General features: G+C 48.4%; 2 protein-coding genes across 2 annotated transcripts in view; one reads left to right on the top strand and one right to left on the bottom strand.

The window, feature by feature from the left end:
- RETREG3 (reticulophagy regulator family member 3) overlaps window positions 1–7852 on the bottom strand; it is a 53232-nt gene extending 45380 nt beyond the window's left edge. Inside the window, exon 1 of the mRNA XM_073572316.1 lies at window positions 7451–7852. Within this exon, the coding sequence (XP_073428417.1) occupies window positions 7451–7680 (230 nt within the window). The 5' untranslated portion in view covers window positions 7681–7852. The remainder of the gene's footprint in view (window positions 1–7450) is intronic.
- Window positions 7853–9972: 2120 nt separating this feature from the next.
- TUBG1 (tubulin gamma 1) overlaps window positions 9973–23853 on the top strand; it is a 40623-nt gene continuing 26742 nt past the window's right edge. Inside the window, exons 1-3 of the mRNA XM_073572315.1 lie at window positions 9973–10231; window positions 16367–16479; window positions 22364–22531. Of these exons, the coding sequence (XP_073428416.1) occupies window positions 10183–10231; window positions 16367–16479; window positions 22364–22531 (330 nt within the window). The 5' untranslated portion in view covers window positions 9973–10182. The remainder of the gene's footprint in view (window positions 10232–16366; window positions 16480–22363; window positions 22532–23853) is intronic.

Genomic DNA, 23853 nt, shown 5'->3' with positions numbered 1-23853 from the left:
AACCGGCAAATCTTCTGTGAAATGGACATGATGTGATCAGATGAATGTATGTGGCATGTATAATGTTAAGGTACTGTCACACTTAGCGATGTACCAGCGATCCCGACCAGTGATATGACGCGGTCAGGATCGCTGGTGCATCGCTAAGTGGTCGCTAGTGAGCTGCCACACAGAAAGATCTCACCAGCGACATCGCAGGGGTCGGGGGTCGCTACTTACCTGTCAGACGAGGCGATCCTGCGTCCTCCCGCCCGGCTACACGCGTCGCTCGTCCTCACAGCAGGAAGAGCCACAGGAAGCTGACGACGAGAAACAGTCCTGAACGTTCTCGCGCGATCAGCGATAACCAGCGGGGGAGCCGGTCGTAGGTAAGTATCAGACACAGAGATATCGCTAGCAATATCGCTATAACGTCACTAGTTATAGTGATATTGCTAGCGATATCTCTTAATGTGACAGGCCCTTTACTGAAAAGACCCCAACCCACAATCCACCTCTACCCCCCACCCCGGGCATTCAAGGTTTAATCTATATCCAAGAAGTACTGTTTCTCCTTGCGGAGAGTGACATACTAAGCATGCCGAGATGAGGAGACTTAAAGCCGCAATGCTCCTCTGGGAAATATGCAAATTGCCTCTTCAGAGAGGAAGAGGACTAGAACTCTAGTGCCACCTACTGGAAGTAGCAATCCTAAACGTCAATGTCAACCCTTTAACGAGCCTTGTCACATGACTTAGGATAAAAACCAAACCAGAATCTCAATTTGCAGACACTGTTTCCGGGTACTGCTCCTCATCAGTGCAAAGTGTGAGATCTGGTTTGGCTGTGAGAGGCGTCTGACCGGTATCCAAGAAGTATCATTTCTCCTTGTGGAGATTGACATGCTATTATACTCAATTATCCTTATCTGAAAGCTTGCAAATTACCTCCCCCCACAAGCTAAACTGTGCAATGGGAATCATGATCCTGGGTTGCTCGGGGCTCCCTTCTACAGGATCATAAATCTGACAGTTGTGTCCTGGGGGAGCAGGAGCCTCCTTTACAGGGCTGTGGAGTCGGGGCCCATTTTGGTGGAGCCAGAGTTGAACTCTGTATAAAATGGACCAACTCCTAACCAGGGCTGTGGAGTCGGAGTCGTAGTCGGTGCTCATTTTGGTGGAGTCGGAGTCGGTATAAAATGGACCGACTCCGACTCCTAAAATATATAATAAATTGGGTACAGTAATTCAATGCAGGATGTGCTGAATATTTTTTCATAGGAATTTGGGAAAGTTATGAAATGTCCTATAAATGGCTGTTATATTCCTGATCTAAGGCTACATTCACACACAGCGTTTTTCCTGTGTTTTTTGAGGATACGTTTTTCAGCTGCAAAAGCTGATCATCTTTTTAAAAAACTGCATCACCTGAAAGGTTTTTGAGCTCATAGATAATGTTTTCAATAGCAAAAGCAGATTAGAAATCTGCTCTATCCATCCATTTATCCATATCTGTCTATCCATATCGTATCTGTACCAAAAAGAATGAAAACCGGGTAGTACACCAATATATATTCTGGTCTAAATATCTTGATTATTGGATCATAAAAATGATTAAATGTCTGAGGTTCACATTGTACTACAATAAATTTTTCACTTAAATATAAGCAATATGTGTGGGAGTCGGAGTCGGAGTCGTGGAGTCGGAGTCGGTGTAAGGGAAATTGAGGAGTCGGAGTCGCAGGTTTGGCTTACCGACTCCACAGCCCTGCTCCTAACCATATAATACATTGGGTACAGTAGTACAGTGCAGGATGTGCTGTAAATGTTTTCATTAGAATTTGGGAAATGTTCTATAAATGTCTGTTCTGTTCCTGATCTACGGATCTCGGCTTTTAGCTGAGATGAATCTGTGCTGCACTTTATGTACATGCTCAGTAGTGACCAGTGCTGTGGATATGTAGATGAGATGAATCTTTGCTGCACTTTATGCACATGCTCAGTAGTGACCAGTGCTGTGGAGTCGTAGATGAGATGAATCTGTGCTGCACTTTATGCACATGCTCAGTAGTGACCAGTGCTGTGGAGTTGTAGATGAGATGAATCTGTGCTGCTCTTTATGTACATGCTCAGTAGTGACCAGTGCTGTGGAGTTGTAGATGAGATGAATCTGTGCTGCACTTTATGCACATGCTCAGTAGTGACCAGTGCTGTGGAGTTGTAGATGAGATGAATCTGTGCTGCACTTTATGCACATGCTCAGTAGTGACCAGTGCTGTGGAGTTGTAGATGAGATGAATCTGTGCTGCACTTTATGTACATGCTCAGTAGTGACCAGTGCTGTGGGGTCGTAGAGGTGATGAATCTGTGCTGCACTTTATGCACATGCTCAGTAGTGACTAGTGCTGTGGAGTTGTAGATGAGATGAATCTGTGCTGCTCTTTATGTACATGCTCAGTAGTGACCAGTGCTGTGGAGCTGTAGATGAGATGAATCTGTGCTGCTCTTTATGCACATGCTCAACAGTGACCAGTGCTGTGGAGTCGTAGATGAGATGAATCTGTGCTGCTCTTTATGGACATGCTCAGTAGTGACCAGTGCTGTGGAGCTGTAGAGGAGATGAATCTGTGCTGCACTTTATGCACATGCTCAGTAGTGACCAGAGTCGTAGATGAGATGAATCGGTGCTGCTCTTTATGTACATGCTCAGTAGTGACCAGTGCTGTGGAGTTGTAGATGAGATGAATCTGTGCTGCTCTTTATGTACATGCTCAGTAGTGACCAGTGCTGTGGAGTCGTAGAGGAGATGAATCTGTGCTGCACTTTATGTACATGCTCAGTAGTGACCAGTGCTGTGGAGTTGTAGATGAGATGAATCTGTGCTGCTCTTTATGTACATGCTCAGTAGTGACCAGTGCTGTGGATATGTAGATGAGATGAATCTGTGCTGCACTTTATGCACATGCTCAGTAGTGACCAGTGCTGTGGAGTCGTAGATGAGATGAATCTGTGCTGCTCTTTATGTACATGCTCAGTAGTGACCAGTGCTGTGGGGTCGTAGATGAGACGAGTCTGTGGTGCACTTTATGCACATGCTCAGTAGTGACCAGTGCTGTGGAGTCGTAGAGATGAATCTGTGCTGCACTTTATGCACATGCTCAGTAGTGACCAGTGCTGTGGAGTCGTAGATGAGATGAATCTGTGCTGCTCTTTATGTACATGCTCAATAGTGACCAGTGTTGTGGCGTCGTAGAGATGAATCTGTGCTGCTCTTTATGCACATGCTCAGTAGTGACCAGTGCTGTGGGGTCGTAGATGAGATGAATCTGTGCTGCACTTTATGCACATGCTCAGTAGTGACCAGTGCTGTGGAGTCGTAGATGAGCTGAATCTGTGTTGCACTTTATGCACATGCTCAGTAGTGACCAATGCTGTGGAGTTGTAGATGAGATGAATCTGTTCTGCACTTTATGCACATGCTCAGTAGTGACCAGTGCTGTGGGGGTCGAAGTCAGGGAGATTGAGGAGTCGGAGGTTTGGCTTACTGACCCCACAGCTCTGATCCCAATATCTGAGTATGTGTCAACACCAAGAGCCCCGACACATGATGAGAAATACTAATGACAAGTTGGACGAAAAATTATCAGTGCCCTGAAAGTCAGAGCAAACTTACAGCCATTATTCCCAGGGATGTCAGAGAGCTGATACCTCCTACAAGATGCCACAGGCATAGCACCGGAGGCGCAGACAGCGGCAGCACACACGGTAGATCACTGTTCCCAAACACCTCTGTACTGCAGAGCAATGAAGGTTTGGGACCCCTGTATTAGGTTGATGGGGGTCCCAGCCACCTAAGATTTACCACTAGTATGTGGCCATTTCCAGTGATGGCTGGAAAAACAGAGATTGGGTATGTTAGAGTCAACATGGCGGATTCCTGAAGTCCGCCATTCACACATTACCAGCTGGAATCCTCCCCCAAATCAATGTCATTCCTGAAATGTCGCCTCAGGCTCTGACCTCTCTAAATCTGGTCCCGCCCAAACTATGCCCCCGTCTTCTTCTGTCGCTGTATTCCTCCACGTCTGTATACTGTGAGTCACAAGCAGACGCTGGCACGGGGGCTGTGAATACATGTACTGACTGCGCCCGTTAGTCACCGTGTCAGATGGTGAATTACTACCCGGTCACGGGGAACAATAGCAAAATGCACATGGCTGGTGTCCAGGTATTCACAGGCGCTGCAGAAACCTGCTGAGGTCTGAGTGACACAAAATGAATCTGACGGTGAGTCCAGTCCTCAGGGACGTCAATCATGCTTATTGGCTTAGATAACCCGCCCCCTGCGGCAGCTAGCCCCACCTCCCCGCCCCCTGCGGCAACTAGCCCCACTTCCCCGCCCCCTGCGGCAGCTAGCCCCACCTCCCCGCCCCCTGCGGCAGCTAGCCCCACCTCCCCGCCCCCTGCGGCAACTAGCCCCACCTCCCCGCCCCCTGCGGCAACTAGCCCCACCTCCCCGACCCCTGCGGCAACTAGCCCCACCTCCCCGACCCCTGCGGCAACTAGCCCCACCTCCCCGACCCCTGCGGCAACTAGCCCCACCTCCCCGACCCCTGCGGCAACTAGCCCCACCTCCCCGACCCCTGCGGCAACTAGCCCCACCTCCCCGACCCCTGCGGCAACTAGCCCCACCTCCCCGACCCCTGCGGCAACTAGCCCCACCTCCCCGACCCCTATGGAATCTAGCTTCACCTCTCCAGTTCCTGTACCTATATTCGCCTACCCGGTCTCACCCATGAACATCCGGAGTGAGCAGCGTGTGAGATCCCAGCAGCCTCTACATTCTGTCTGAGTGGAAGATGTTGACAGCTGATCAGCCTCCAGCGACTGGCTGCAGTGGTCAGGTGATGGCCCCTCCAGTTATTGATACTCTGAGATCACAGGTACACTATTGGTTACTGAGAATAGTGAGATCTCCTATATCATGCATGAGACATCTTTTCACAGGAAAGCATAAAAACCAAAACAGTCAAGTAACTGGTAATAGGACACAGACATTCCATGGCATCCACTACCCCCGTGCCCAGTGTTGTGCTGGACAGGCATGTACTGATGGTGGGCACCCCAATGGGTAACCCAGGATTATAATGTGGGGGCAGGAGGCTGACATTTTCGTGGTGGTCCTCATTGTTCTGTTTGCTCGTACATAATGTACCCCAAGAATACAGTACAGTGTGGGGTACAGTACAGTGCACACGGTGATAACATGGCGGCCATACACTGAGCACCGACATGGGGAACACAGCTCAGGCTACCACACTGATGTCAGCAGCCGCACCAGTAGGCATGAGACTACAACTCCCAGCATGCTTTCTAGTCTGATGGGATATATGCACCACCAGGGCTGCAGCCCATGGTCCCCAGTGGAAGGAGAACTACAGCCCCCAGCATGCCTTGTCTGTAGCAGGATGTGATACATGCACCACCAGGGCTGCAGCCCATGGTCCCCAGTGGAAGGAGAACTACAGCCCCCAGCATGTCTTGTCTGTAGCATGAAGTGATATATGCACCACCAGGGCTGCAGCCCATGGTTCCCAGTGGAAGGCGAACTACAGCCCCCAGCATGCCTTGTCTGTAGCAGGATGTGATACATGCACCACCAGGGCTGCAGCCCATGGTTCCCAGTGGAAGGAGAACTACAGCCCCCAGCATGTCTTGTCTGAAGCATGAAGTGATATATGCACCACCAGGGCTGCAGGCCATGGTTCCCAGTGGAAGGAGAACTACAGCCCCCAGCATGCCTTGTCTGTAGCAGGATGTGATACATGCACCACCAGGGCTGCAGCCCATGGTCCCCAGTGGAAGGAGAACTACAGCCCCCAGCATGTCTTGTCTGTAGCATGAAGTGATATATGCACCACCAGGGTTGCAGCCCATGGTTCCCAGTGGAAGGAGAACTACAGCCCCCAGCATGCCTTGTCTGTAGCAGGATGTGATACATGCACCACCAGGGCTGCAGCCCATGGTTCCCAGTGGAAGGAGAACTACAGCCCCCAGCATGCCTTGTCTGTAGCAGGATGTGATATATGCACCACCAGGGCTGCAGCCCATGGTTCCCAGTGGAAGGAGAACTACAGCCCCCAGCATGCCTTGTTGTAGCAGGATGTGATATATGCAGCACCAGGGCTGCAGCCCATGGTCCCCAGTGGAAGGAGAACTACAGCCCCCAGCATGCCTTGTCTGTAGCAGGATGTGATACATGCACCACCAGGGCTGCAGCCCATGGTCCCCAGTGGAAGGAGAACTACAGCCCCCAGCATGCCTTGTCTGAAGCATGAAGTGATATATGCACCACCAGGGCTGCAGCCCATGGTCCCCTGTGGAAGGAGAACTACAGCCCCCAGCATGCCTTCTTGTAGCAGGATGTGATACATGCACCACCAGGGCTGCAGCCCATGGTTCCCAGTGGAAGGAGAACTACAGCCCCCAGCATGCCTTGTCTGTAGCAGGATGTGATATATGCACCACCAGGGCTGCAGCCCATGGTTCCCAGTGGAAGGAGAACTACAGCCCCCAGCATGCCTTGTCTGTAGCAGGATGTGATATATGCACCACCAGGGCTGCAGCCCATGGTTCCCAGTGGAAGGAGAACTACAGCCCCCAGCATGCCTTGTCTGTAGCAGGATGTGATATATGCAGCACCAGGGCTGCAGCCCATGGTTCCCAGTGGAAGGAGAACTACAGCCCCCAGCATGCCTTGTCTGTAGCAGGATGTGATATATGCACCACCAGGGCTGCAGCCCATGGTCCCCTGTGGAAGGAGAACTACAGCCCCCAGCATGCCTTGTCTGTAGCAGGATGTGATATATGCAGCACCAGGGCTGCAGCCCATGGTCCCCAGTGGAAGGAGAACTACAGCCCCCAGCATGCCTTGTCTGTAGCAGGATGTGATATATGCACCACCAGGGCTGCAGCCCATGGTCCCCAGTGGAAGGAGAACTACAGCCCCCAGCATGCCTTGTCTGTAGCAGGATGTGATATATGCACCACCAGGGCTGCAGCCCATGGTCCCCAGTGGAAGGAGAACTACAGCCCCCAGCATGCCTTGTTGTAGCAGGATGTGATACATGCACCACCAGGGCTGCAGCCCATGGTTCCCAGTGGAAGGAGAACTACAGCCCCCAGCATGCCTTGTCTGTAGCAGGATGTGATATATGCAGCACCAGGGCTGCAGCCCATGGTCCCCAGTGGAAGGAGAACTACAGCCCCCAGCATGCCTTGTCTGTAGCAGGATGTGATATATGCACCACCAGGGCTGCAGCCCATGGTTCCCAGTGGAAGGAGAACTACAGCCCCCAGCATGCCTTGTTGTAGCAGGATGTGATATATGCAGCACCAGGGCTGCAGCCCGCGGCCCCGGTGGCACCACAAGTCGCAGCATGACCTAGTAGACCCCATGCCGTCGCACTTACCAGAAGGCAGCATTGAGCAGCAGGTGGAGCAGCGCGCTGTGCCGCGGTCTCTCCCACACCAGCACGGCCTGCAGGTAGCTCAGCACCGGCTCGGAGCTCCCCAGCCACCCCAGCAGGGCTTCCTGCACCGCCCGGACCTGCTCGTCTCTCTCCCGGGAAGCCAGGCTCCGCGATCCGCGCCTCCGCATCCTCAGCCCCGAGCTCTCCTCCTCCTCGCCTCTCTGCGCCATCTTTGATTCGTGCTAGTGATGTGTCGTTCGTGAACGATCCGATACAAAGAGCCGGCTCCCTGCTGTGAACGAAATGAGCCGGCTCTGCAGGGTGAAGGAGCCGGGTTTTTTTTTCTGGCGCCTGGAAGCAGTGAATCCTGACTGTGACTCATCTGGGGGAGGAGCGGTCAGGAGAGGAGGAGATGTGAATAAATGCACGTGAGTTAACCCCTCAGTACCAAATATATCCTGCCAGTTCCTCCATGGCATATATAGTGTGTGACTGTGTGTGAGAGGAGGGACGCAGCACATTGTCATCATCATCTGCAATGACCTGTGCGTTACCTTCAGTCCCGAATAAAGCTCCACTCTCCTGGCCCCTCCTCCCTGCCGTATACATACAGTATATGGTGTGTGTAGGAGGAGAGGCTCCGCACATCGGTATATCATCTTCTCATAGTGTTAGGCCGGGTTCACATTGCGTTTATGGCCCTGGGTTCAGCGGGATCGTTACATAGCGGCACTAACGCTGTAACGGGTGAGGTAACGCCCCCATTGGCCGCAATGCTACTAACGCATCCTAAATCGGCCTGATGCGTTACTCTACTAGGTCATGCTGCGACTTGTGGTGCCACCGGGGCCGCGGGCTGCAGCCTTGGTGCTGCATATATCACATCCTGCTACAACAAGGCATGCTGGGGGCTGTAGTTCTCCTTCCACTGGGAACCATGGGCTGCAGCCCTGGTGGTGCATATATCACTTCATGCTTTCAGACAAGGCATGCTGGGGGCTGTAGTTCTCCTTCCACTGGGAACCATGGGCTGCAGCCCTGGTGGTGCATATATCACTTCATGCTTTCAGACAAGGCATGCTGGGGGCTGTAGTTCTCCTTCCACTGGGGACCATGGGCTGCAGCCCTGGTGGTGCATATATCACATCCTGCTAAGCCCTTCTAGTGAGGCAGGAAAGCTCACTGTATGACAGAGCAGCGTGCGGGCATAGTCTATATTATGTCTGCAGACTGGTCCCATACAGCACATCCCTCGCTTCCGAGCATGCTCAGTGCCGCAGAACGGATCCCTGCACCCGGAAGCACATGGACCCGTGTTGTCCTGGATCTGTGCTCCATAGGACTCCATGTTAATTCCAGACGTGTAGCCGCGGATCCGTGCGTCTCCCTGAGCCTGCGTGTTTTTCAGATGACACAAAACTGCAACAAGTTGCGTTTTTGTGCATCTGATAAAATATGCAGACATGCGGATCTGTGGGAAAACGGTGACATCTGGATGCACACGCAAGTCCCATCCGTCACCACTGAAAGTCAATGGAGACGAAAACGGATCCGTGTGCAGCCAAAATATGCAAGTGTGACGCCAGCGTAACCCTATATAATGATTGGAGCTGGACCTAGATCTCTCCACAGGTTTTACCTAAAATCACTTTATATTACTTCCCCTACCCTTAGGGCTCACACTCACTAGCGAGAGACTCGGACGATTCTTGTGCGAGTCTCACGCATGGAAACCTGGCACTGCCTCCGGCACTCGGACTGGAGCGCTCAGCTGCATAGTACATGTAACCGCACGCTCCGGTCCGAGTGCTGGTGGCAGTGCCAGGTTTCCATGCGAGAGACTCGTACGAGAATCACGTGCGTCTCTCACAAGTGAGTGTGATCCGTTAGCAGCAACACCTGCCGTCGTCTGTCCTCCTCCCTGTAGTGTTGTCCTGAATCCTCCTGGCCCAGCGGTCAGCGGGATCGTTACATAGCGGCACTAACGCTGTAACGGATGAGGTAACGCCCCCACAAATGCTGCAGACCGCGCTCCAGGGGGCGTCATGGAGTAACGCATCAGGCCGATTTTGGATGCGTTAGTAGCATTGCGGCCAATGGGGGCGTTACCTCACCCGTTACAGCGTTAGTGCCGCTATGTAACGATCCCGCTGAACCCAGGGCCATAAACGCAATGTGAACCCGGCCTAACACTATGAGAAGATGATATACCAATGTGCGGAGCCTCTCCTCCTACACACACCATATACTGTATGTATACGGCAGGGAGGAGGGGCCAGGAGAGTGGAGCTTTATTCGGGACTGAAGGTAACGCACAGGTCATTGCAGATAATGATGATGATGACAATGTGCTGCGTCCCTCCTCTTACACAGTCACACACTATATATGCCATGGAGGAACTGGCAGGATATATTTGGTACTGAGGGGTTAACTCACGTGCATTTATTCACATCTCCTCCTCTCCTGACCGCTCCTCCCCCAGATGAGTCACAGTCAGGATTCACTGCTTCCAGGCGCCAGAAAAAAAAACCCGGCTCCTTCACCCTGCAGAGCCGGCTCATTTCGTTCACAGCAGGGAGCCGGCTCTGTATCGGATCGTTCACGAACGACACATCACTACTTGGTGTAGTTCCTGTCGCTTTGTTTTTCCGTACGGTGGCGTAAAGCTGCCGTTAGAGAGCCTGAGCGCTCAGCGCGGGAGGTGAGGCGGGTGGAGACCTTAGTGAGAACCATGCCCCGGGAGATCATCACGCTGCAGCTCGGCCAGTGCGGCAATCAAAGTCAGTATCGGCCTGTTCTGGGGCTCCGGGGAGGGACAGGGCTATAATGGGGCAGGTGATACCAGCAGCTGCAGTGCCATTATGGGGGGCTATTGGACACCTCCATCATTCGGAAATGGGTCTGAATATATTAGAAAAGTTCTCTGCCTTACTGGAATGTGGTATTTACTGATACCGCTGTGTGTATGTAGTGATAGCAAATTATAATTATCCTCCATCCCATAGTCCAGTGCCCATATACCCATCTTACATATCCTCCATCCCATAATCGAGTGCCCATATACCCATCATACATATCCTCCATCCCATAGTCCCGTGCCCATATACCCATCATACATATCCTCCATCCCATAGTCCCATGGCCATATACCCATCATACATATCCTCCATCCCATAATCAAGTGCCCATATACCCATCATACATATCCTCCATCCCATAGTCCCATGCCCATATACCCATCATACATATCCTCCATCCCATAATCGAGTGCCCATATACCCGTCATACATATCCTCCATCCCATAGTCCCATGTCCATATACCCATCATACATATCCTCCATCCCATAGTCCCGTGCCCATATACCCGTCATACATATCCTCCATCCCATAGTCCCGTGCCCATATACCCGTCATACATATCCTCCATCCCATAGTCCCATGCCCATATACCCGTCATACATATCCTCCATCCCATAGTCCCATGGCCATATACCCATCATACATATCCTCCATCCCATAGTCCCATGCCCATATACCCGTCATACATATCCTCCATCCCATAGTCCCATGCCCATATACCCGTCATACATATCCTCCATCCCATAGTCCCATGCCCATATACCCGTCATACATATCCTCCATCCCATAGTCCCATGCCCATATACCCATCATACATATCCTCCATCCCATAGTCCCGTGCCCATATACCCATCATACATATCCTCCATCCCATAGTCCCATGGCCATATACCCATCATACATATCCTCCATCCCATAATCAAGTGCCCATATACCCATCATACATATCCTCCATCCCATAGTCCCATGCCCATATACCCATCATACATATCCTCCATCCCATAATCGAGTGCCCATATACCCGTCATACATATCCTCCATCCCATAGTCCCATGTCCATATACCCATCATACATATCCTCCATCCCATAGTCCCGTGCCCATATACCCGTCATACATATCCTCCATCCCATAGTCCCGTGCCCATATACCCGTCATACATATCCTCCATCCCATAGTCCCGTGCCCATATACCCGTCATACATATCCTCCATCCCATAGTCCCATGGCCATATACCCATCATACATATCCTCCATCCCATAGTCCCATGCCCATATACCCGTCATACATATCCTCCATCCCATAGTCCCATGGCCATATACCCATCATACATATCCTCCATCCCATAATCGAGTGCCCATATACCCATCATACATATCCTCCATCCCATAGTCCCATGTCCATATACCCATCATACATATCCTCCATCCCATAGTCCCGTGCCCATATACCCGTCATACATATCCTCCATCCCATAGTCCCATGTCCATATACCCATCATACATATCCTCCATCCCATAGTCCCATGCCCATATACCCGTCATACATATCCTCCATCCCATAGTCCCATGTCCATATACCCATCATACATATCCTCCATCCCATAATCGAGTGCCCATATACCCATCATACATATCCTCCATCCCATAGTCCCATGTCCATATACCCATCATACATATCCTCCATCCCATAGTCCCGTGCCCATATACCCGTCATACATATCCTCCATCCCATAGTCCCATGGCCATATACCCATCATACATATCCTCCATCCCATAGTCCCATGCCCATATACCCGTCATACATATCCTCCATCCCATAGTCCCATGGCCATATACCCATCATACATATCCTCCATCCCATAGTCCCATGCCCATATACCCGTCATACATATCCTCCATCCCATAGTCCCATGGCCATATACCCATCATACATATCCTCCATCCCATAATCGAGTGCCCATATACCCATCATACATATCCTCCATCCCATAGTCCCATGTCCATATACCCATCATACATATCCTCCATCCCATAGTCCCGTGCCCATATACCCGTCATACATATCCTCCATCCCATAGTCCCATGGCCATATACCCATCATACATATCCTCCATCCCATAGTCCCATGCCCATATACCCGTCATACATATCCTCCATCCCATAGTCCCATGGCCATATACCCATCATACATATCCTCCATCCCATAGTCCCATGCCCATATACCCGTCATACATATCCTCCATCCCATAGTCCCATGGCCATATACCCATCATACATATCCTCCATCCCATAATCGAGTGCCCATATACCCATCATACATATCCTCCATCCCATAGTCCCATGGCCATATACCCATCATACATATCCTCCATCCCATAGTCCCATGCCCATATACCCGTCATACATATCCTCCATCCCATAGTCCCATGTCCATATACCCATCATACATATCCTCCATCCCATAGTCCCATGCCCATATACCCGTCATACATATCCTCCATCCCATAGTCCCATGGCCATATACCCGTCATACATATCCTCCATCCCATAGTCCCGTGCCCATATACCCGTCATACATATCCTCCATCCCATAGTCCCGTGCCCATATACCCGTCATACATATCCTCCATCCCATAGTCCCGTGCCCATATACCCATCATACATATCCTCCATCCCATAATCGAGTGCCCATATACCCATCATACATATCCTCCATCCCATAGTCCCGTGCCCATATACCCATCACACAACCTTCATCTCATAGTCCAGTGCCCATATACCCATCACACAACCTCCATCCCATAGTCCAGTGCCCATATACCCGTCATCGCACATCCTCCATCCCATAGTCAACCATTATGACATAATGAGCGGCGGGGCTTGCAACCTATGATGACATCAGCGTCGCCATGGAAACAATTATGACATCATAATGAGGGGCGGGGCTTGACACGCACACACTTTTTCCCCCATTATGTAGACAGGGGCAAAATTGTTTGGTGAATTGGAACGCGCAGGGTTAAAATTTCGCCTCACAACATAGCCTATGACGCTCTCGGGGTCCAGACGTGTGACTGTGCCAAATTTTGTGGCTGTAGCTGCGGCGGTGCGGATGCCAATACATACATACATAAACACACACACACACACACACACTTTGAGCTTTCTATATTAGATGTGTAAAATCTGCATGTTTTTATAACATTTTCAATGTGTTTTTGATATGTTTTTTACGTGCGTTTCTGGTGCAGATTTTACCCTACTGATTAGTATGGGGGAGAAACTTGCGTCAACACTGCTGAAGGAATTGACATGCTGCAGATCTGTTCCAAATCTGCAAGCCACAGTTCAACGTGTGCATGACACCTCAAGGGAACATGTCATGTGAAAAAAATGCTCTAACCCTGCAGTTGTGGGGTTAATCTGCAGGTTAGTAGTGTCCTGAGCCTGCACTGAGAGCCCCGCTGCCAGGAGGGAATGAACTTTCTTCCTCAGTTCTAGGGGAGCGGCGCCTGCGTGGGCTCACTCCCTGCTCTGTGTATAGAAAGCGGCCCCCCAGCACTGACTGGCCGCTCAATGTTAGGGGCACGGTTACCACCACTGCTCTTTAGATACAGATGGGTGACAGAAATAGTGCCGCCGCCCCTATAAGTGGAAAATGAACTACTGGGGGAATAAAGTAAATTTCCTCCCTGCAGCAGGGCTCAAAGTGCGGGCGCCGGGCAGGTTTAGAACGCTGCTAACCTTTAGGCTATGTGCCCACGCTAGTGTTTTTAAACGCTCAGGAAAAGGATCCCCTTCCCAGAAATCGCCCGTCTTTTTCCGCGCGATTTTTGACGCGTTTTTGACGCGTTTTTTTGACACGCGATTTCTGGGATCATTGGGATGGCTAAAAACGATCAGCAATGTGGGAATTAATGAGCATGCTGCTTTTTTAGCCGCTAAGCGATTCCTGAGCGGTTAAAAACGCATGCATTGGCACAAAAAGCCAAAAACGCATGCAAATTAATTAGAAGCATCTTGTAAGCATTTCTGCAGCGTCTGAGCCGGCACAAACGCTGCGGAAACGCTTAACAAAACTCATCGTGGGCACACAGCCTTAGGGTATGTGCACACGTTGCAGATTTTTCCACGCAGAATCTGCAGGTAAAATGACCTGTGTTTTACCTGTGGATTCACTGCGTAATTTGTGTGGATTTGCCCTGCGCTTTTACACCTGTGGATTCCTATAATGGAATGGGTGTAAAAACGCTGCGGAAGTCGCTCAAAAAATTGCCATGCTGCGGAAAATAAACCGCTGCGTTTCCGTGCGGAATTCTCCGCAGCATGTGCACAGCGTTTGTTCATTTCCATAGGATAACATGGTACTGTACACCGCATGGAAAACTGCTGCGGATCCGCAGGGCTAAATCCACTGCGGATCCGCAGATGAATCCACAACGTGTGCACACACCCTTAGACGAGCGCCATGAACCCCCATATCTCCAGGATGACGGCATATTTCACATGACAAGTTCCCTTTCACGGTTCTCATTCACCTTGCTGGCATCGGCTAACCTTCAGGTTTTGCACCAAAACTGTGCAGAAAAAAGTGACAAAAACGCGGCACACAGCCTAGGGCTTGGTCACACTGTGTCTGTGCACTAGCCTACAGTATACGTCAGGACCATTCCCAGACATACACTGTAACGCTGCTATAGGCAAGCACTCTGGAGACAGAGGCCAGAAGCGTGTCCTTTCGGCCAGCATTTGGTTGCATACATTTCTTATCTGTGTGGGATATCTCGGCAGACTGCAGCTTTCTATGCGGAGGTCCCAATGGTGGATGGATGCCTCTTTGTCACATCATGACAAAACCTTATGTGCCCAACATAGTGCGTACCTAGCCTTAGTCTGCCTGTAACGGCTGGCTGTAGGTGCCTTAGGCATATGGTGTACAGCCTGAGTACGCATGGAACATGTCCTGTGCATGTATACCCAGATTGCTGTACAGCAATGTGCCCTTATACACAGCGGACATAGCTTTAGAGCCGACATGGTAGTCTGGTTGCTAAGGTAACCATTGGTTGGCGGAGTCTTACCTGTGAGACATCAGCATCTGCTGGGTCCTGTGATACCAGCCCACCCTGCCCCACGTGCGGCTCTTCCAACCTTTGGGGTTGTCTGATCTTCTGCGAGAGCACACTGCTCCCCAGCCTCATGGCTTTCTGCGTGATTGACAGTTTGGGCTAGAGCCATTGTCAACAGTGACCTGAACTGTGCACTGTTATGAGACAGCCTTGACTCTAGAGTATTGGCTTTCCTGTTGTGCTTCCAAGTGGAAAAGAGCTGTTAAGTGTTGCAATCTTTGCCTGGTAGACCGGCTACCGCTGATAGACTGCAAGGGTGGCCAGTAACCTAGGCAACGAGCTATAAAAAATAAAGACTTAATTCTTGAGGTTTTTCAATCTGCCGACTCCTCTTCGGAGTAGAAGATCCAACACGTTGTCCGCAAGGCATTGTGCCCTCCCTGCTGGTCAGAAGAGGCTCATGGGTAGGACAAGGCTTGCAGGGCTCTGCCATGTACATGTCCACTGGACCAGGGTCCTACAAATCTTGAACAAATCACAAGATTGACGCAACATTTGTCCAGACCTCTACCATGACCAATTTGAGTAGATCTGATTTGGTGAATGTATTGATTAAATACGGGTTGTCATGGCTTATGGGCTTTATTTGGAGGGTCACCAGAGAGTGACTGTTGGTCTCTAGATGGAGTGTAATTGTATAGGCAGACAGGCATACCCCTGGCGATAACCGTTTGGGTTTTTCTGAAGTCTTGTGACCAGTTGATCATCACATCTGCTTTATAGTAAAAATAATCCTATTTGTGAGACTAATATCTCTTGGTTATTATCATCGGTTGTAGCCGTTATTGCCACTATTACGGTTACCATGTAGGTTTTCACCTATTGCTTTCCTAAATAGTACATGAGTGTTGTTATGCAGCTCCGCAAAGATGAACGTGATGATACTACACAGTAAAAGAATAACGTCTTCCTTGTCTCCTACAGTCGGGTTTGAGTTCTGGAAGCAGCTCTGTGCAGAGCATGGCATCAGTCCGGAAGGGATCGTGGAGGAATTTGCCACTGAAGGCACGGATCGGAAGGATGTGTTCTTCTATCAGGCGAGTATGGCACATGTGGACCACATGTTGCACACTTTTTTTCTTTTCTTTTTCTTTTTTTTTTTAATTCCACGCGTACCCATTATAACCTATGGTGCTATTCACGTGCGCTTTTTTCCGGCGCAAGGATGACTATGACAGTTACAAGTCTGTGGGTCCATAAAAAACATGAAGAGCACACGGATGGCATCAATGTGCAGTCCATATTATAATAATAAATTTTATTTCTATAGCGCCGACATATTCCGCAGCACTTTACATTTCAGAGGGGATTTGTACAGACAATAGACATTACAGCATAACAATAATCACATAGATCATAACAGATACCAAGAGGAATGAGGGCCCTGCTCGCAAGCTTACAGTCTATGAGGAAAGAGGTAGACACGAAAGGTGGGTGGTAACAGTTGCCCTGATTGTATGGACCAGCCATAATGTTAAGTGTGTATCAGTACAGACACAGAAGGCTAATGGATGCGTCAAGCATGTGGGAACATGATGCGAGGAACCTGGTTATGGTAAAACTTTTGGCTGTGCCACACAGGGATAGATTAGGTTAATGTGTTGAGGCGATAGGCCAGTCTGAATAAATGCGTTTTCAGGGCATGCTTAAAGTTGTGGGGATTGGGGACTAATCGTTTTGACCTGGGAAGTGCATTCCAAAGAATTGGCGCAGCACGTGTAGAGTCTTGAAGACGGGAGTGGGAGGTTCTGATTATTGAGGATGCTAACCTCCGGTCATCAGCAGAGCGGAGGGCGTGGGTAGGGTGGTGTACTGAAACAAGGGAGGAGATGTAGGGTGGTGCTGAGCCATGGAGGGCTTTGTGGGTGAGGGTAATAAGTTTATACTGAATTCTGGAGTGGATGGGTAGCCAGTGTAATGACTGGCACAATATAGAGGCATCGGTGTAACCATTGGTGAGGAATATGATCCTGGCAGCAGCATTCAAGACAGATTGGAGAGGGGAGAGTTTGGTAAGAGGGAGACCGATTAGAAGAGAGTTACAATAGTCGAGACGCAGGGAAGATGTATATCTTTGTACCGTGTTAGCCAGTAGATAGAAAAATATTCAGGATTGAGAGTCCTCAGTAGTTGATACCTTTTAATGGCTAACTGAAAAGATGGTAACACATTGCAAGCTTTCGAGACTACTCAGGTCTCTTCATCAGGCTAGACTAATACAAAATCTGAAGAGTCACATATTTATGCACAATACAGCCTAGAAAAAATGCAATAGATAAGACAAGTGACGTGACGAGAATGAATAAGAGAAACGATAAGAGTTTTTGCAGAGTCAAAAGTAAGAAAAGGTCGAATTCTAGAAATGTTTTTGAGGTGTGCGGGGCAAAGGAAAGCTCGGAATCAAGTATGACCCCAAGACAGCGGGCATGTTGCTGGGGAGTAATAGAGGAACCACACACAGAAATGGCAATGTCCGGTATAGGTACATTAGTAGCAGGAGGAAACACAAGGAGTTCAGGCTTTGACAGGTTCAGTTTCAGATATAGTGAGGACATGATGTTAGACACAGCGTTTAGACAATCGCCGGTGTTTTCTAGAAAGGCTGGCGTGATGTCAGGAGAAGAAGCGTATAATTGGGTGTCGTCAGCATAGAGATGGTACTGGAAACCAAATCTACTGATTGTTTGACCAATCGGGGCAGTGTACAAGTAGAAGAGGAGGGGGCCTAGAACCGATCATTGAGGAAACCCAACAGTTAGGGGAAGGTGAGAGGAGGAGGAACCAGCAAAAGATACAGTAAAGGAGCTGTCAGAGAGATAGGAGGAGAACCAGGAGAGAATGGTGTCCTTGAGGCCAATGGAACGGAGCATAGTGAGGAGGAGCTGATGATCCACAGTGTCGAATGCTGCAAAGAGATCCAAGAGAATTAGCATGGAGTAATGACCATTTGATTTAGCTGTTAGTAGATCATTAGAGACTTTAGTGAGGGCAGTTTCAGTAGAGTGTAAAGAGCGGAAACCGGATTGGAGAGGGTCGAGAAGAGTTATCAAAGAGATAGCGGATAAGACGGGAGTGGACCAGGCGTTCCAGGAGTTTAGAGATGAAGGGGAGATTAGAGACTGGTCTATAGTTAGCGGCACAGTTTTGGTCGAGAGATAGTTTCTTAAGTAGTGGATGTATGATGGCATGCTTAAATGAGGAGGGAAAGATACCAGAAGAGAGAGAGAGGTTAAATATTTTAGTTAGGTGAGGGGTGACAGCAGGGGAAAGGGACTGGAGGAGATGTGACGGAAATGGGTCACTGGTGCAAGTGGTTGGGCGAGAAGATGCAAGGAGCCTGCTTACTTCTCTGACTGGTTCAAAATCAGAGAGTGAGCTAGATGCAGTGGGGGAGGGAGGACAGTGCATGGTATGCGGTGATTGGGAGATAATTTCATGTCGAATCTGGTAAATTTTTTCTTTGAAGTAATTGGTCAGCTCGGAGCTCCGTGGTTGGGGCCTGTACTCTTGGGTTGAGTAGAGAATGAAAAGTGTCAAAGAGACGTTTCGGGTTATTGGACAGTGAGGTGATGAGGGTGTTGAAATAGGTTTGTTTTGAGAGGTGAAGGGCAGTGTTGTATGTTCTAAGCATAAACTTATAATGGATGAAATCCTCTTGTAGATTGGATTTTCTCCACAGACGTTCGGCGCTCCTGGAGCACCGCTGCAGGAAACGTGTTTGCAGGATGTGCCAGGGTTGTCGCCGTCTGTTTTTGTGGTGTTCTATTTATAGCGGGTGCAAATTCATCCAGGGCACTTTGCAGTGTTTCATTGTAAGGCTATGTGCACACTTTGCGGATTCCGCTGCGGTTTTTTCCGCGCGGAAACGCAGGTAAAACCGCAGGTAAAGTGACCTGCGGTTTTGCTGCGTTTTGGCCTGCGGTTTCACACCTCTACTATGTTAAAGGTGTGAAACCGCAGCAGAATCCGCAGAAATAATTGACATGCTGCGGAAAAAAACCCGCAGCAAAACCGTGTGGAAAAAACCGCAGCGTGAGCACTGCGGTTTTGAAAACCCATAGGCTAACATGGTAAAGGGCCAAAACCGCAGCGGAACTGCAGCAAAAACCGCAGCGTGTGCACATAGCCTTATGCTTCAGTGCAGCATCAGGACATGAGAGGGAGGAGATAGGGGACCATGAAGACTGCAAGTTCTTCACAAGTTTCTGGGTGTTAATGGCCTGTATGTCTCTATAAGTATGGACAGTGGGGGTGACCTGAGCAGCCTGGCATTTCTTGATAGAGAATGAAAGAAGATTGTGGTCAGAGAGCGGGAGAGGGGAGTTTGCGAAATCATCCACTACACAAAGCTGAGAGAAGACCAAGTCGAGGGAGTTTCCATCTTCATGCGTTGGAGAATTAGTAAGCTGCAAAAGGCCAAACGAGGAGGTTAGAGATAAAAGGTGAGTAGCAGATGGGGAGAGGGGAAGAGCAATGGGGATGTTGAAATCTCCCATGATGAGGGTAGGGATGTCACAGGAGAGAAAATGTGGAAGCCAAGTGGCAAAATTATCCAGGAACTGATGGGAGGGGCCGGGAGGGCGATATACCACCACCACTCGCATGGAGAAGGGGGTGTAGAGTCTGATGGCATGGACTTCAAAAGAAGGGAAGACTAGTGAGGGTAGTTCAGGGATAACCTGAAAGGTACATTTTGGTGATAGGAGCAGACCAACGCCTTCACCTGCTCTATTGTCTGATCTTGGGGTATGAGAGAAGTGTAGTCCCCCGTATGAAAGAGCAGCAGCAGCGGTAGTGTCTGACTACTGGGTTTCAGGAAGAGCCAGGAGGTTAAGAGAATTAGAAAGGAAGAAGTCATGAATGAAGGAGAGTTTGTTACACACTGAGCGAGAATTCCAAAGTGCACAATTAAGAGAGACAGATGGCATGCAGGGAATATTAATCAGATTAGAGGGGTTTCTAAGTGTAGCAGTCGGGGGGGGTTTGACTTTCTATAACATGGGGGACCAGGGTTGGGAGCAATGTCTCCTGCGACTAGGAGAAGGAGGATAGAAAGAGTGAGCAGATGGTTAAGTGATTTGTGAGAGCGTCTCTTATGTTGAATGGTGGGACTGACTGGATCTGTGCAATTTAGCAATGTGAAAACAGCATGAGTGCTATACATAGGAGAGGAAAGGAGCGAGGGGCCGATATGGATGGAGTGTAGAGAGTTAATGCCAGGGCGGTGGTTGTGTGTGAATTCCAGGGCTGTGGAGTCGGAGTCGTGGAGTCGGAGTCGGTGCTCATTTTCGTGGAGTCGGAGTTGGAGTCGGTATAAAATGGACCGACTCCGACTCCTAAAATATATAATAAATTGGGTACAGTAATTCAATGCAGGATGTGCTGAATATTTTTTAATAGGAGTTTGGGAAAGTTATGAAATATCCTATAAATGGCTGTTCTATTCCTGATCTAAGGCTACATTCACACACAGCGTTTTTCCTGTGTTTTTTGAGGATACGTTTTTCCGCTGCAAAAGCTGATCATCTTTTTAAAAAACCGCATCACCTGAAAGGTTTTTGAGCTCATAGATAATGTTTTCAATAGCAAAAGCAGATTAGAAATCTGCTCTATCTATCCATTTATCCATATCTGTCTATCCATATCGTATCTGTACCAAAAAGAATGAAAACCGGGTAGTACACCAATATATATTCTGTTCTATCTAAATATCTTGATTATTGGATCATAAAAATGATTAAATGTCTGAGGAGTCGTGGAGTCGGAGTCGGTGTAAGGGAAATTGAGGAGTCGGAGTCGCAGGTTTGGCTTACCGACTCCACAGCCCTGGTGAATTCAGCGGCCAGGATGTATTTACATATTCACCATTGTGAAGTACAGGAGAAGCTTTGTAATTTCTTTCTTTATCCATCCATGAAAAATACTAATGGTAAAAATGGACCCACGCATGACACACTGATCCAAAACACTGACGACACCTGGTCCATTTTTTTCACATATGTGTTTAAACATAAACCTGTGAATCAGACCTTGTTCCCCTCCAAAGACAATACAGTACTGCTGAAACTAGACCACACATAGTGAAAAGATCATTCTTAATTTTTTTTATAACAATGTCTTGTCCGTTTTCGTCTTTGAGCATGCCCTCGTATACTGTGTTCTGCTATTTAGGCATATACACCCAGCCACTTGCACTGTGTTGATGCCTACCATAGGCTCTAATATCTACCGGCATCCTTTTAATAACTCCATCATAAAAAGACCATTTAGTCTCTGGCAGAAGAATGCCGTCACAGTGTAAAGTGTGGTTTGACTTTTTTTTTTTTTTTTTTTTTAACAAAGATACTGATATCACAGATGTTGGGTCATCTTGGAGTTTGTCTGAATACTGTTGTCCTTGTATATCTGATATGACTGGCACATAAATATTTTATGACCATATATAGTTCTCAGATAGATGAGCTACAGAGAAAGCCACCGCTACAATTTATAGCCTATACCATAAAAAAATAAATTACAAGCAGAGACCCTCATCCTTATATGAACCTTTTATTTTGCAATGGTTTCCACAAGTGGTTGGACTGATTTAATATTAATTGCCAAATTGAGTTTACTCTTCTACATTTTTAGCATCTGAGAATACAATATGGCCATTAGTCTGACAGTTCATTTTGTAGGACACAGTTTTAGGTGGTTGGTGATCATTAATCTTTAGTATTGTCCACTTTTCAGGCCTGAACTTTGAGACTAATGAGATCCCATACATGATATGATATTGGGCTGGTGGCCTGATATTAAGCCCCATGAATATTGGTCCCCTGGGTGCAGATAGCAAGCATTACTTCTATGAGGGGTTATTTCTATGTGCCAGCAGAATGGTCATAGGTGACATTGACTTACGTTGAACGTCCCATGTTCTAGGCCGATGATGAGCACTATATCCCTCGAGCCGTGCTGCTGGATCTGGAGCCCAGAGTTATTCACTCCATCTTAAACTCACCATATGCCAACCTCTATAACCCCGAGAACATCTACCTTTCCGAACATGGCGGAGGCGCTGGAAACAACTGGGCTAGCGGATTTTCACAGGTGAGTGTGCAGTAAGGCTCTGTGGGTTGCGGTCTGTAATGTCACAAGGGGTAGAGCCTCGCGTAGCGAGAACCGAAAACTGCCCCGATGTGGTGGCTAATGGCTGAGTTGCGGTTAAAACGTAATGGCCACGTCCTGCAACTTTTGCCATAGCAGGGGTATAGTTTGTGGACGCCGCTGTGTGTCCTTGTCCTAAAGGCCAGTTTTTTACATGATTAGCGTTTTCTCAAAGTGATAACATCTTCAGCTTTCGTCATGCATCATGTCTTCTGTACTGTCTCCAATCTTTCCTCCGTTTCTACACCATCATACTCATTCCATCTAGTGACAAAGAAGATTATAGTCTTTACATATGTGATGACTGTGTACAGATGGTTTCCATAGTCTGGGGAAACAGGGCCTGTATTCTCCTGTACATACACTGCCACAAAGGTTCATTGTATGGAAAGTCTGCTGACGTCTTTCCTGTGTTGTGAAGGACAAGTGACTGTGTCACGTGGACAGTTCCTTTTCTTGGCACTTTTTCATGGCACCACTTATATTACTAGGGGTTATATGCGGTAATATTACAGCATCTCTGACTTTTTTCTGCATTGTGCATTCATATAAGCAGGGGCATTGCAAAGGTCTCAAAAGATCAGGCCCCCAAGTGGTGTGTGTCCCCATGCACCTCCCTCACCTCTTATAATAAAATTATGTACCTATGATATATACATTACAATTATATACATACATACATTAGATGTTAAACTCTGTTGCTGCGATTCCAGAACTAGATATCACCTACATATTGTTCTGAAGAGAACACTATACAAAGACCATTATTACCAGTCATACTAGGCCAAAATAATACCGCCACACCAAGACCACTATTAATACCACTACACAGTGAGTAAATAATTCTATGAAACAAGCATAATATATGAAGACCAATATTGCCAAGAATTCCTCTATAGATATACCACTTTAGATTAGATCAGATTCAAGAAAAAACAGTATTACCACCATACAGTGACCATACATTGGTAGATACCAGTCCTGCCAATAATATGAGAAATTAAAGTACAGTTATACACAGTCCAGTAAGTTACAGCTGATGTTCTTTCTGATTGGGGTCGTTCACTTTTCTTGTCTTTTTCTGTGTGGCCCAGACCACGCAGACAACTTTTGTCTGCAGAATTTGTAAGACCACACATTTTACTTACCACATTTCCAGCACATTCTCATCTATTCCCAACCAGCACACACTCCACATCCTGCTTCTATCCTTAATTCTGTGGCTTAAGTAATTATTTCCTCTCCAAGTAATAATGCCGCCTGAG

Source organism: Dendrobates tinctorius, unplaced genomic scaffold (genome assembly GCF_039654945.1).
Source record: "Dendrobates tinctorius isolate UK_male_01 unplaced genomic scaffold, ASM3965494v1 ptg000032l, whole genome shotgun sequence".
NCBI classification, from domain to species: domain Eukaryota; kingdom Metazoa; phylum Chordata; class Amphibia; order Anura; family Dendrobatidae; genus Dendrobates; species Dendrobates tinctorius.
This window is presented reverse-complemented; position numbering and strand designations above follow the sequence as displayed.